This window comes from Chelonia mydas, chromosome 6 (genome assembly GCF_015237465.2).
Source record: "Chelonia mydas isolate rCheMyd1 chromosome 6, rCheMyd1.pri.v2, whole genome shotgun sequence".
In the NCBI taxonomy this organism is placed as follows: Eukaryota; Metazoa; Chordata; order Testudines; family Cheloniidae; genus Chelonia; species Chelonia mydas.
The window spans coordinates 103,613,280-103,628,513 of record NC_051246.2 but is presented as its reverse complement, the minus strand read 5'-3'; the positions used below and the strand labels follow the sequence as shown (position 1 = coordinate 103,628,513).

General features: G+C 45.7%; 1 protein-coding gene across 2 annotated transcripts in view; it reads right to left on the bottom strand.

Annotated features, from left to right (window-relative positions):
* Window positions 1-15,234, bottom strand: part of RIN3 (Ras and Rab interactor 3) — a 113,822-nt gene that overhangs the window by 46,308 nt on the left and 52,280 nt on the right. For both annotated transcript variants that reach the window (XM_037900852.2, XM_043547987.1), the window contains exons 4-5: window positions 5,381-5,453; window positions 94-185 (exon numbers count right to left, since the gene is read on the bottom strand). In XM_037900852.2, the coding sequence (XP_037756780.1) occupies window positions 94-185; window positions 5,381-5,453 (165 nt within the window). The remainder of the gene's footprint in view (window positions 1-93; window positions 186-5,380; window positions 5,454-15,234) is intronic.

Genomic DNA, 15,234 nt, shown 5'->3' with positions numbered 1-15,234 from the left:
TTATCCACCAGCCATGACAACCCTCAACTGCTTTGAAGCTACTAGGTTCTCGTGAGCTTGCGTAAAGCTCAAGCTGTTTCATAAAAGACTTACCGATCCCCAGGCTAGCAATGGTTTCGAGGTCTGCAAAGCTATTGGCCTCCAGTATTGCTTGGGGAAGCCTGAGTGTGAAGGGCAGCAAATCCCTGTGAAAATAAATAAAGCAAAAAACCCAACCATTAGGAACTCAGAGTTTTGCCGTTTGATTTTAGAGATCTGATTTGCCAGCAATTCTAGCTCTATTCTGCCAGGTGTGGAGGGCCCTTAATGCCACTAAAGTCAGCAGCAGCGCAGCTGCACCAGTGCAATCCCCAAGCTTAGACAAGGAAAGCTGCAAGATGCACTGGCTGAGATTACTCTGGTCTCAAGCAGATTCTCAGCCCCAGTGAGGCTGCTTTGGGCCAGGCTGGTGGCTTCATCTTGGTTTCTTCCATGCTAAAGGAGAGATAAGGATACCCACCCCCGCTGGGCCACTGTGAGGCTAAATGCTTGTAATGTTTGTAAAACACAAAGAGACCTTTGGATGGAAAGTGCTATGATAGAATCATAGTATTAGAAGGGACCGCAAGTGTCATCTAGTCTAACCCCCTCTAGCACTTCAGTACTTAGACTGGGTTCTTTGGAGCAGGGACCATCTTTTTGTTCTGTATTTGTACAGTTCCTAGCACGGGGGGGCCTGGCCCATTAGTGGGGGCTCCTAGGTGCTACTGCAGTACAAATAATAAAGAAAAATAAGTATGTACAAAGTTATGAATTAATACTTATAATTCGAATTATCTTGGGGTAACAGACTTTCCTCTATCACTTTTCTCATCTCTTCCTACTCCGCCTCCCTCCTTTACATAAAATCGGAGCTTAACATATTTTAGATTCTAAATAGCAAAGCAGGATTATGGAGTAGGGTCTGGCTACACTGAGTGATGTGACAGAGAGTGACTGGTGAAGGATCATCTGGGCAGTGGGAAACTGGCTGCATTCATGAGTCGTCTATTCCTAGACTTTCTAACATTTGGGGTTTTGGAATGTGTAGAATTTTTATAAGGAAAACGTGACGGGTGTTAGCTGGATTCCACTGAAATAAACCTTCACTCTGAGTTCTATGGTAATTATGCTTTTGGGATCGCTACAAATTGTTTAGGTTTGCTCCTTGTCTAACAATAATTTGCTATACTGTCTCTCCCTACTCCCCATCCTAACAGGCCCTTCAAAGTCAATAATAAAATTAACAAGACAGTGAAGAGCTGGGTCTGCATGGCTTTATGTGTGAAAAAGCTTAGCTAACCGTTCTGCAAGCAGCAGGAAATCATATTTAGAAAAACTAACCACATGACTGGATGGTCTCTATTTAAAAAAACCCGTATGACTTTGCAGTTCTGAGAAGGTCTCGTGTGTTGGTAGATGAACCCACTGTGAACTGCCTTCCCCCTTACAAAAGGGTGTATATTTTGCTGACTGAAATGCACGCACCATGGCTTGTTGGAGTGTTAGTGATGATAATGTAGTATTCAGGACTGTATATTTGCCTGAGATAGAATTTTGGGTCTTGTTTGCCCATTTGACTTTTGATATTTTTATATTCTTACTAATATGTGTGAACAAAGAACAAGACACTGTGTGTTACATCTGCCCACAAGCAGATGGGGCGAGAAGAGATAAGAAATAGAGCTAAAGTGTTGCTAGGTAAAGTGGGAGTTTAATATACGAGTGCACACTTGAAGGACAGTCCTGCCTCAACTCCTCTCCTGAGATAAGGTCAAGCAACCAGTCTGGGGGGGCAAGGAGGATGTGGGGAAGGTATAAGAAACGCTAAAAGCCAAAGAAATGCCTGTCCCTGACTGAAGCACAACCTCACTCCTTACCCCTCCCATGGGATACAAAAGAGGTGGTACTGAAGCCCCTGGACCCAAGACCCTCCAAAATGGAACATGACCATAAATTGTGAGGGGTGGGATCAAGGGCATGCAGTACAGGTATAATTATGTCTGCTAAGGAAGGGAAAGGGGACCGTGAAGGCTCTGCAGCAGACAGAGCTATGGACATGCTTGCTTGATTAACCCCAATAAATATTGCATTGCCTGCACTTTGGATTTCTGGTCTTCTGCTTTCTGTCTGTGTGACAAGAACCAGGGGAGGGCGAAGGGAAAACCCTTAACATGGCTATTATGTGCATCACTGAGCACGTAATTGTGTAACTATTTTTAATAAGCTGAGTTTATGTTTGGATCTCTTTGCATGGAAAATTTTTTGGTGTAAAAGAGGAACAGAGTGTGAGCCATTGGCCTTCTCTTATTCTGTTATTCGTATGGGTCTGGGTGTGGGATATGTGGGGGTGGGAATTGGCTTCGTTTTTTATTTAGGTAAATATTTGTAACTTAGAAAATACTAGGAAATGAAACCCCTAGAAAAAAATCTATTTTATTCACTACCTGGGCTGCCACCAAATCACCCATTCACCTACAGGTACTATTTTAGTGGTTCGAGGTAATTTAGCCACCATGCCAGAACAGACCTAGCTTTCTCCTGAGCAGAGGCTCTCAGCTACAATAAATTGTTTCCAATTATTTATAGATTACTATTTACTAGAGTCTGAGCAGAGGTCACACAACTCATCAGCACTCGGGAGCATATGCTGGACTCTTACAAACTCCCAGCAGTGGAAGGCCAGTGCTTAATAGCCTTTGTTTTAATCTAGTGCTGTCCGAAAATTATTTCCCATTTACCTTCTCTTATCTGACAGCAATCTCTGAAAATAGTAGAAACATCAAGAGCATAGGTTACATTCAGTAATGTCATTTATAAAAGGAACTAAGAGAAACATTTTCCTCTCTGTTGAGAATGTACATTTTTAGCTGCAATAGGCATTACTAGAATTGCAACGCAGAAGTGAGTTGAGTTGTCTTTTTCTCAGTAGATCATATGATTAGAGACTCTGCACGAAGGCTGTTTACACCACACTGGCAGTGTAAGTGTCTTTAAATGTACCTTGTGGCCCTTTTACACAGCTCAAGCAGTGTAAAATGAAAATCAGACCTGTCTTATAATGTGAACAATCACTATAAAGATCATATTCTTTGCACTAGGAATGACAGCATAGTGGATCACAAGCTAAATATGAGTCAACAGTGTAACGCTGTTGCAAAAAAAGTGAACATCATTTTGGGATGTATTAGCAAGAGTGTTGTAAGCAAGACACGAGAAGTAATTCTCCTGCTCTACTCTGCACTGATTAGGCCTCAACTGTATTGTGTCCAGTTCTGGGCGCCATATTTCAGGAAAGATGTGGACAAATTGGAGAAAGTCCAGCGAAGAGCAACAAAAATGATTAAAGGTCTAGAAAACATGACCTATGAGGGAAGGTTGAAAAAATTGGGTTTGTTTAGTCTGGAGAAGAGAAGACTGAGAGGGGACATGATAACAGTTTTCAAGTACATAAAAGGTTGTTAAGGGAGGAGGGAGAAAAATTGTTCTTCTTAACCTCTGAGGATAGGACAAGAAGCAATGGGCTTAAATTACAGCAAGGATGGTTTAGGTTGGACATTAGGAAAATCTTCCTGTCAGAGTGGTTAAGCACTGGAATAAATTGCCTAGGGAGGTGGTGGAATCTCCATCACTGGGGATTTTTAAGAGCAGGTTGGACAAACACCTGTCAGGGATGGTCTAGATAATACTTAGTCTTGCCTTGAGTGCAGGGGATTGGACTAGATGACCTCTCGAGGTCCCTTCCAGTCCTATGATTCTATGATTCAAGTTGAATTTAAAACTTGACTACATAAAGTAGGAGTAGGATGCTCAGATTGTCACAGTGATATGGTTGGCATAAAAGTGTAGATTAAATTAGACTGGATTACTGTAGATGCATAGGCTAGGTTATCCAGGTATTACATAAAAGAGGGCCTGGCCCTGCTGAAATGGACAAGATGTCATAACAAGTCTTTTCCACTCTAGCATCTATACAGTATATTTTGAATTTCTGTCTCTAAATAAATGCCTGGTGTTAACTCCTCTCTCCTGCAATATTTTTTTGTTTAATGCTGGTCAATTAATAGAAGTAACCCAGGTAACACCAAGACTTCCATCTCCATCTGGATTAGATTCAGATTCCTCTAAAGTGGAAGGATTAGTTTATTAGTCCAAACTTCCGGCATGGAATAGCTAAACCAAGGTCTGTCCTCAGGCTTGCAGAATTTAAACTCAGGTCCTGTCTGCTCTATATGAACATTGATGATTCCATGGGACTTTTTGTAACAGTAGGTTAACTGTGACACCTTTCACCAAAAATTCCATTGCCCAGCTACTGTGCAGAATGCTGTGCACCAGCTGTGGGCCCAAGTCCTGCAGACTTTAGACAAAACTTCCAGGGAAGTCAATGGGAGTTACGTCTGTAACGACTAAGGACAGCTCTGTAGTAATAACTAGAGTCTGAAAGCCAAGGGGCATAAGCCTTTCTGTGAGTCAGGGCTAAGTTTGGAGTGAACCCAAGTAGATTATGGTTGTGGTTTCATTACACGGGATGCTTGTAGATTTTGCATGATTTCACCATGATACTTTTGTGTTTTGAGGTTGTTCGAACATGAAGACACAAAGCGAGGCTCTAGGATTGTGAAAGGCTGAAAACAAGGTTTGCCAAACCTTTGTGATCTAAACCCATCGAGTTCCCCCGAGCTCCAGAAGTAACACTACTGGAAGGTGTACAACTTGGGACTTTACTGTACAAAAGTGTAGCAGAGCTTTTAGAGATGGGAACACAGTGTGTGAACATCCTATCCCTAAACACTGGGGAAGTTTGGATCTGGTCTCAGACCTGAACCTGAATCTTGTGACTGGGCCTCTTTGCATAATGGTCTGAATTCCAAACTCTGGGGAAGTCTGAATTTAAATCTGGGCCAGAACTTCACAATGTGGGCCAATCTCGAATTCATTCTCAATGACAGTATTCTCCCCTCTGCCATCCCATCTTCATCTTTTAAAAGGTAGAAGAATAATGTTTGCATTTTTAAGGCCAGGTGTTGCTCTTTGTGCTACTGGTGTGAATCACTGATGTCAATGGAGTTACCCTGACAACAAAAACTTGCCCCTTGCTCTGCAATTGAAGCTGTGCAGAGAAGGAAAGGAGAAAGATCATTTAAGAATTGATTACTTTGCATGCTCTTAGATATAACATTAGTTCACACAGGAAGCTTGCATTTATAGACCAAGCTGTCCTTCCTTCTGACTTAAGCATGCCCTCAAGTCAAATATAGAAGCACCACCATAAGAGAGGGCAAAAACCAGTTCAGGCCACGGTGTTACCCCCAGCCATGCATGAACCAATCCCTCTATGAACTCAATGAGTCCAACTTACCTACTGACACAGTAGAATGCTACCAGTTTGAAGATGTCCTCAAACACTAGAACAGATCCTTCCAGGTACAGTACTGATGAGAAAAAAGAAAAGCATTCAGCAACTGCCCTCACTGAGCCCTATGGGGGAAAAGTCGGATGGGTTTGACTCTCACTCATCTGAGGGTAAGTGTTTTCCTAGCCAACATTTGGATTAGTACAAATGGCAGAGAACTGGCTTCAGATGGCATATTGTAAAAAGATTTTTCAGGGAAGCAGAGGAGGGATGATGACCCAGCATAACTTAATATTAGTTAATTTAGAGGAAGTCAATATATTATGATAATAGAAATCGTGGGATGAAAAAATAGATCACAGCCAAACACACTTTGTTCTAGTTAAATCTGTCACTGACAGATGGAAGTTTTGGAACATACATGTGGCTGTTCTCATTTGCATGTTTCTCTCCCCACATCTACATGTGTGTTTGTCTGGATGGGAAAAGCATTTTGAAGTTAAAAATGCAAATAATTATTTTTCTGCTGTATGTGTGTGTCATAGGGTTGCTAGGAGTCTGGTTTTTGACTGGAACGCCTGGTCAAAAAGGGACCCTGTCAGCACTTACCTCAGGCAGCTTCCGATCTGCAGCACAGAGGGGCTAAGGCAGGCTCTCTGCCTGCCCTGAGTCCGCGTGGCTCCTGGAAGCAGCTGTCAAGTCCAGCTCTTAAGTGCAGGGGCGGCCAGCTGGCTCTGCGCGGTACGTGCTGCCTGTGCCCACAGGTGCCGGCGGCCAATGGGAGCTGTGGAGCTGGCGCTCGGGGCTGCAGGGACATGCCGGCCACTTCCAGAAGCCATGTGGAGCCAGGGCAGGCTGAACCCCCTCCCACGCCCCAACCCTCTGCCCCAGGTCAGAACCTCCTCCTGGACCCCGGACCCTACGCCTCCTCCTGCACCCTAACTCCCTGCCCCAGCCCTGAGCCCCCTCCTGCACCCAAACTCCCTCCTGGAGCCCACACTCTGCACCCCGTCCTGCACCCCAACCCCCTGCCCCAGCCCAGTGAAAGTGAGTGAGGGTGGGGGAGAGAGAATGACAGAGGAAGGGGGGATGGAGCAAGTGGGGGGCAGGGCCTCAGGGAAGGGGAAGAGCAGGGGCGGAGCAAGGGTGTTCAGTTTTATGCGATTAGAAAGTTGGCAACCCTAGTGTGTCAGTATATTTCCCCCTCTTGTATGTACCTTTCTCTATGTATTTTACAGTGGGAGAGATTTGTTTTTAATGATAAAAGAGAGTATAAAATTTTGTTGCAAAGATTCTTTAAGGCTTCCTCCATCATAGAAATATATACTAGAGTGTTTTGCAGTAATAGTGCAAAATACTTACATTATTGTAGAGGTTTTGGCCATTACCATGTAACAATACAAACGATAATGGCCAAAACCTCTGTATCAACTATATATATTTATATCCATCTTGGGCTACCAGTAAATGCTCTGGCCACTGCATAGGTGCTAGAACTAGGGGTGCCAGGGTGCAGCTGCACCCCCGGCTTGAAGTGGTTTCTATCATACACAGGGTTTACAGGGGGTTCAATGGTTCTCAGCACCCCCACTATACATAGATTAATGCTACAATCTTACAAATACTGTGTGTGAGAGAGAGAGAGAGAGAGATGGAATTTTAACATACTACACAGGACCCATAGGATTTAGTGATAATTTAAAATAGATTATTATATTATAGGATGTCAATGCACCCCAGATTATTGAATTTTAGAGGTTTAATAGTGAGCTTTTGATTCAGATAATTCAGTGCAATTTGGTACATAACACATTGAATACAGTTCAGACAGGACAGCATAATCAATTTTAGAACAGTCTTAGATGGCAATCTTTTGTTTGATTGTCTGCTTCAGAATTTCCTTCCATAATAGCAAAGCGGCACATTGAGCACCAACCTATTTATAACAGCCCAGCAGTAGAGAAATATTGCCACATTTACCATAGCATCACCTACTAAAAGTATTTAGAATGAATCTTCCTTTTCCTTTCCACTATGAATAGCAGTATATTACAGTGCATGCAGGATTATGCAGATTTGGAATGCCTTGGCTAATATTCGATAGAAGGTAAGATTTCCATTTGGGGATTCTCTAATTTCAAGTGACATTCTAACTAGTTGCTCCCTGCCTGTCCTTGCATGTTGTTATTCTGCAAGACAATGGAACACCTACACAGTCTGTCACTTTTTAATTAAACTATTTGGGCTTCATTCTCCTTTTATGTGCACTAGTGTAAATCAAGAATAATTCCACTGAAAGTAATGGGTGGAATCCTGGGCCCTTTGAAATCAATGGGAGTTTTGCTATTGGTTTCAATAGGGGCCAGGATTTCACTCAATGGGGTTAGATTGGTGTTAAACCTGTGTAAGCGAGATCAGATTCAGGTATCTTCACCCTACGTGGAGGTTCATGGTTACCAGGATTGCAATAGGTACCATGGGTGCAATGGTTCAATGTACTGAATGCATCTGTAACTATCATTTCTCTTATAAATTAGAGATGTCCATATTGAAACACAGACCTCAAAATCCATTTTCCACTCCCTGAATTTCTGGGGGGGGATGTTCTTAAGTTTTAGGATACAGCGAAAATCATTCAAAAAACCCCAAGCTGTATGATTAACATCTTTAATCTGAAATTCTGCCACGGCTCACCTATATAGATTCATCTGGAGGGAGCTATGGAAAAGAAACAGGCTAGGGGTGAAATCCCTACCCTATTGAAGTCAATGGGACTTTAGCCATTGACTTCAGTTGTGGCCTGGATTTCACCCTGGATCTTCAGCTGCGGACAAGATACAGTCAGGGCTTGTCTCCACAGGGAGTCAGTTTATGGTCTTGGGTGTAACTCTACAGCGCACTAGCCTGCCATGCACTAACAAGCTACATGGACCCTGCTATCATCCACTAAAAGTTCCCTAGTGCTTTCTGACGTACTCCCATTTCAAACTGTAGTACATCAAAGTGCGCTGCTTTGTGTGCATGCTAGCAGGGTCCACACAGTCAGTTACTGTGTAGTGAGGCTGTTGTTGTACGTTCACACCCTGATTTGCTGTGGAGAGAAGCCCTTAGTGCAGCAGACATGGAGACACTTCTGATCTTGGAGCTGGCCACAGTCTGGTCTGGTCCCTGGCATAATCTAAAAGAGCATCAGGGTTACTCTAAATTATATCCTCTCCAAGGGCCATTCTGGCAGTCAGGGAATCGCTGGGTTTATGGACACCTTTCTCCCTGGGAGGGGGTGGCACAGAGCCATTACACTAATTACACCATGCAAGGATTACCAGAGAACCCTTAGGGAGCTGGTTAAATCCAGCCCAGCTGTTTGTTCAGTATTAGCTGAGTCTTCACTAGGAGGGTGTGTCAGTATTGCTATATTGCTATAGCTATACCAGCAAATCCCATCCAGTGTGGACAAGGCTGTAGACATTTAAAATGACCTAACCAGTGTCTGTTGGTACAAGAAGGGAGCCCACTGTTTAAACTTTGACCCTTAGTTCTTGTGCTGTATAGTTAACACAGAATAAAAATGTATGGGATTTGCAGTTTCTGATTTTTTTTTAAATTTACTAAACACCAGTTTTTCTCTCTCATTTTGTGAACAATGTAGTTCTCTGGTTCTAACACACAGCATAATGAAACACTTTACAGAGAGAATCAATCATAAGCTAAATAGAAAAGGGAAATTTTCAGTGAGATTTTGAAGGAAGCAATTTGATATATTGAAGGGAGGGTTCAAGAACTGGAATGAAGCCACTCAAGTGAAAAGCCAAACTTTCCAACTGTATATAGGAGGTTAGAATCTGCTTTGAAAGGGTAGAGGAGTCAATCAAAAGAGTGATGTTTCTAGCTTAAAGGGCCACCCTCCCAGCATACTGCCTCACAGCATGAAGGAAATTCTTGACTTTAAGGTACTGGAATGGGAATCAGAAATTCTAAATTCTATTCCCAGCTCAGTCACCGACTTCTTGGGCAAATCACTTAAATTCTATGTGCCTCAGTTTCCTCATTTTACTCCATGCAATGTAAGTACCTAGTGTAGACTTGTGTGAGTCTTAATTCATTAATATTTGTTAAGCTCTTTGAAATCATCAAAGCAAGCACTGTACAAATGCAAAGTATTATATATAATATGTTCCAATTCAGTCACTAAGACAAGGGCACAGATGAGGGGTGCTGATTAAAAGTAGCAGTGTTAGAAACACTGAATCCTTTGGGTTATGTTTAAGGCAGTTTGCAGATCAGTGTAAGGCAGAATTACCCTAGAACTACATGTCTTGCCTCCATCTATAATGATTAAACAGAGATTTTGCATCACTCTTCCTGCAAATGAAAATCAAGCAAAAAAAGCCAGAGTGGGGATTAAAGAACAGAGCAGTGTGGCCATCTTTCCAGCAGGTGTTTCCCACAATCCTATTGGTTTAAAGCCTAGTGTAAAAACGAGGAAAATCTTTTTTTAAATGCTTCATGGAGAAATCCAGTTGACAGAAAAGAAAAATAGCCACTGATAAGCAATAGTATGTTTACATAGAAGCCACATAGAAAGCGAGTTTGTCACCTCAGAAAAAATGTATGCACAAGGGTTTCAGGTTTAAAATGGGAAGCACATTAAAGAGATGTTAAACACAGTTCAAATATAAATGGTGAGATTTTATGCTCCCCATGCATTTTCATACTATACTGAACAGTACTGGTGAACCTGAAGGAGAGCTTCTGAGAGACTACAACTTCCTGCTATCATTTTTAACAATATCCCACTCAGCTGTTTGTTGCCTAAGCTTCCATTCTATGCACACAGCTCAGCTGAATCTTCTGAATGGGAACCCCTTAAAATTACCAGAATTTCCAGCGTTGGGAATGTGGGAATAGCAGAGAACCTACGCCCACCACAACCAGTCTGACGAAAGGTGGAAATCAGTCTGTGGTACCAAACTACACATCAACTGAAAAGTGACCTGCTTCCAGGATCACTCAAACATGGCTTATGGGATAGAAAATGATACTTTCCACTTATAACACACCTTACATGTGAGGCCCTCAAAGTTTGACAACACTAACTTAGCCTGACAAAAGCCCTGGAGCTAGTAAGTGTTATTATTACAGATGGAGAAAATGAGGCAAAGACGTTAAGTGGCTTGCCCACACCGATCCCATAGCAGAATTAGGGACAGTCTCTCAGGTTTTGTCGACACTGACAGCAGCATATAGGGTATGTGTAGCTACACATCACAGTAAGAAGCAGGCTGGGTCCACACTATGGTATGTTGTTATATGTGGCAGTAAAAGACTCCAGCAGGGGGAAGGTAGGGGGGAAAGGCTCCGGCAGTTCCCTGCAGAGGGGAAAGGCTGCTGCAGTGGGGAGCTGCTGGAGTCTTTCCCTGCTGTCCTCCCTGCCAGAGCCTTTTCTCCGCTGCTGGAGACCTTCCCTGCTAAAAAGAGCTGGGGGAAGCACTGGTTAGGCATGTACACACCCAAAGGTTCTGGCCTGTCTTTACTCTCCTAAGCAGTGCCCAGCATCTCCACTGCTATTGATACAGTGTACGTGCTCTCTACACCACTGTAAGTGTACACATAGCCTCAATCACCTACTCTGTCCACTGATCACACTCCCTCCCTTTAGACAATTGAGCTCTTCGTCCCAGGCAGCACTGTACGGGTAGCTCACTTGTTCATGATAACGAGGAGCACTTTTAGCAACACAGGAATTGCCAAATCAGACTTCCGTTCCACTTAATCCAATCTCTTGTCTCGGACAACGGCCAGTACCAGTAATTCAGAGCACGGTACAGGAAACTCCTTAATGGGATAAGCTTATCATTGGGGAATTTATACCTCCAGTTAGGCAGTTGGCATCTGCTTATAATCTGACATATGAGGATAAATATCCCTTGTAAATTTCTATCCTGACAGTGAAAATGTAGGTGTTATTATTCATATGAATGGCTATTCCTTTTTTTGAATCTTGCTGAGCTTTTGGCTTTTCCATGGTCCAGCTATCAGGCTTTCTGCTACCTCCACTCACTGCCCCCTGCCTCTCTCTGTGTGTCTGATCCCTTCCACCCAGATGCCACTTCCCTTTCCAGTTCACTAAGCATGTCTACACTACGAAATTAGGTTGAATTTATAGAAGTCGGTTTTATAGAAAGCATTTTTATACAGTCGATTGTGTGTGTCCCCACACATATGATCTAAGTGCATGTAGTCGGCGGAGTGAAAAAAAAGGGAAGAAGGAGGGTCCTGGGAACTACAGGCCAGTCAGCCTCCCCTCAGTCCCCAGAAAAATCATGGAGCAGGTCCTCAAGGAATCAATCCTGAAGCACTTACATGAGAGGAAAGTGATCAGGAACAGTCAGCATGGATTCACCAAGGGAAGGTCATGCCTGACTAATCTAATCGCCTTCTATGATGAGATTACTGATTCTGTGGATGAAGGGAAAGCAGTGGATGTATTGTTTCTTGACTTTAGCAAAGCTTTTGACACGGTCTCCCACAGTATTCTTGTCAGCAAGTTAAAGAAGTATGGGCTAGATGAATGCACTATAAAGGTGGGTAGAAAGTTGGCTAGATTGTTGGGCTCAACGGGTAGTGATCAATGGCTCCATGTCTAGATGGCAGCCGGTATCAAGTGGAGCGCCCCAAGGGTCGGTCCTGGGGCCGGTTTTGTTCAATATCTTCATAAATGATCTGGAGGATGGTGTGGATTGCACTCTCAGCAAATTTGCGGATGATACTAAACTAGGAGGAGTGATAGATATGGTGGCAGGTAGGGATAGGATACAGAGGGACCTAGACAAATTGGAGGATTGGGCCAAAAGAAATCTGATGAGGTTCAACAAGGATAAGTGCAGGGTCCTGCACTTAGGATGGAAGAATCCCTTGCACCGCTACAGACTAGGGACCGAATGGCTAGGCAGCAGTTCTGCGGAAAAGGACCTAGGGGTTACAGTGGACGAGAAGCTGGATATGAGTCAACAGTGTGCCCTTGTTGCCAAGAAGGCCAATGGCATTTTGGGATGTATAAGTAGGGGCATAGCCAGCAGATTGAGGGACGTGATCGTTCCCCTCTATTCGACATTGGTGAGGCCTCATCTGGAGTACTGTGTCCAGTTTTGGGCCCCACACTACAAGAAGGATGTGGAAAAATTGGAAAGTCCAGCGAAGGGCAACTAAAATTATTAGGTGTCTGGAACACATGACTTATGAGGAGAGGCTGAGGGAACTGGGATTGTTTAGTCTGCAGAAGAGAAGAAGGAGGTGGGATTTGATAACTGCTTTCAACTACCTGAGAGGTGGTTCCAAAGAGGATGGTTCTAGACTATTCTCAGTGGTAGAAGATGACAGGACAAGGAGTAATGGTCTCAAGTTGCAGTGGGGGAGGTTTAGGTTGGATATTAGGAAAAACTTTTTCACTAGGAGGGTGGTGAAATACTGGAATGCGTTACCTAGGGAGGTGGTAGAATCTCCTTCCTTAGAAGTTTTTAAGGTCAGGCTTGACAAAGCCCTGGCTGGGATGATTTAATTGGGGATTGGTCCTGCTTTGAGCAGGGGGTTGGACTAGATGACCTCCTGAGGTCCCTTCCAACCCTGATATTCTATGATTCTATGATTCCCCACCCTCACACATTTTACTGGGTTGGGGCAAGGGGTAAGGGTGCGGAAGGAGGTGAGGGCTCCGGCTGGGGATGCGAGTTCTTGCGTGGGGCCGGGGATGAGGGTATGGGGTGCAGAAGGCGGTTCTGGGTTGGGGCCGAGGGGTTCGGAGTGTGGGATGGGGCTTTGGGCTGGGGCAGAGGGTTCAGGTGTGGGAGGGATGAGGGCTCTGGCTGGGGGTGCGGGCTCTGGGCTGTCGCCAGAAATGAGGGGTTTGGAGTATGGGAGGAGGCTCTGGGCTGGGGCAGGATGTTGGTGTGCGGGGGGGGTGAGGGCTCCAGTTAGGGTTGTGGGCTCTGGGATGGGGCCGGGGATGAGAGGGTTGGGATGTAGGAGTGGGTGCAGGGTTCAGGATCTGGGAGGGAGTTTGGGTGTGGGACGGGGCTCAGGGCTGGGACAGGGGGTTGGGGTGTGGGAGGGGGTGAGGACTCCAGCTAGGGGTACAGACTCTGGGGTGGGGCCAGGGATGACAGGTTTGGGGTGCAGGAGGGGATGTGAGCTCTGGTCAGTGCTTACCTTAGGCGGCTCCCGGAAGTGGCCAGCATGTCTCTGGGGCCCCTAGGCAGAGGGGCCAGGCAGCTCTGCACAATGTCTGCACCTGCAGACCCCGCCCCTATTGGCCCTGGTTCCTGGCCAATGGGAGCTGTGGAGCCAGTACTCAGGGCACACGAACCTCCCTGGCTGCCCCTGCACTTAGGGGCTGCAGGGACGTGCCAGCTGCTTCCAGGAGCCGTATGGAGCCAGAGAGCCTGTCTTAGCCCCCCTGCACCACCGACCAGACTTTTAACAGTCCAGTCAGCAGCACTGTCCAGAGCCACCAGGGTCCCCTTTTGATTGGGCATTCTGGTTGAAAACCAGACACCTGGCAACTCTAACCTGAGGGTTTGGGACTTTTTTTTTTTAAATGGAAGCTGAGATTTCATGTAATTTATTGATTCTATCAGCTGGTGCTTTAAGAAAAAGACACAACAAGACTCATGATAAAATTGCACGAGCTGGCAATACTTCTAGACAAATATTCACATTACAAAGATCATTAGCACAAGTTGCCACTCAGTGATTAAATTAGTACTGGGTGAAACAGGACTACAATAATGTACTCTAGGGAACTTTTAGTGCATGTTTGCAGGGCTCACGCTGGCCAGTTATTGCGCAACACCCTAGTGCACACTAGAATTTACGCCCCTCTGGTGCAGACTAATACACTATGTGGACAAGCCCTAGGGAGTGAATGGGCCCTGGAGACTGAAGTATCCCCTCACTCTTACCAGGGGCCTGTCTTTTTCAGAGTGTCAGGAGGTCAGTCTCCAGGGCTGTTATAGATGCCAGAACACCACTTAGGGTTGCCAACTTTCTAATCACACAAATCTAAACATCCCTGCCACGCCCGTGTCCCGCCCCTTCCCTGAGGCCCCACCCCATCCCATCTCTTCTCTGAGGCCCTGCCCCTGCTCGCTCCATCCCCCCTCCCTCCGTCGCTTGCTCTCCCCCGCCCACCCTCACTCACTTTCACTGGGGCAGGGGGTTGGGGTGCAGGGGATGTGAGGGCTCCAGCTGGGGGTGTGGGGTTTGGCATGCAGAAAGAGGCTCCAGGCTGGGACAGGGGGTTGAGGTGGGGGTTGCGGGGTGCAGGCTCCAGGAGGGAGTTTGGGTGTGGGAGGGGACTCCAGGCTGGGGCAGGGGGTTGGGGTGCAGGAGACAGTTTGGGATGCGGGCTCCCGACGGCCCTTACCATGACTCCCAGGAAGTGTCTGCAAGGTCCCTATGCGCATGGGTGGCCAGGGAGGCTCTACACACTGCCCTCACACCCACAGCTCCCATTGGTCGCAATTCCCAGCCAGTGGGAGCAGTGGAGCTGGACCTTGGTGCGGGGGCAGCACGCGGAGCCTCCCTGGCTGCCCATGTGTCTAGGAGCTGCAGGGACCTGGTGGCTGCTCCCGAGAGCTGGGGCAGGTAGGGAGCCTGCCTTAGCCCCAGGCCCCTGCTACTCTGCTGACCGGATTTTAATGGCTTGCTCAGCGGTGCCAACCGGAGCCACCAGGGTCCCTTTTCAAACAGGCATTCCAGTCACAAACCGGACGCCTGGCAACCCTAACACCACTATATGCGCTAGACAAAAATGTAAACAAGTAAATGAGAGAGATCTGCCATTGATTACCACGGTGACATTT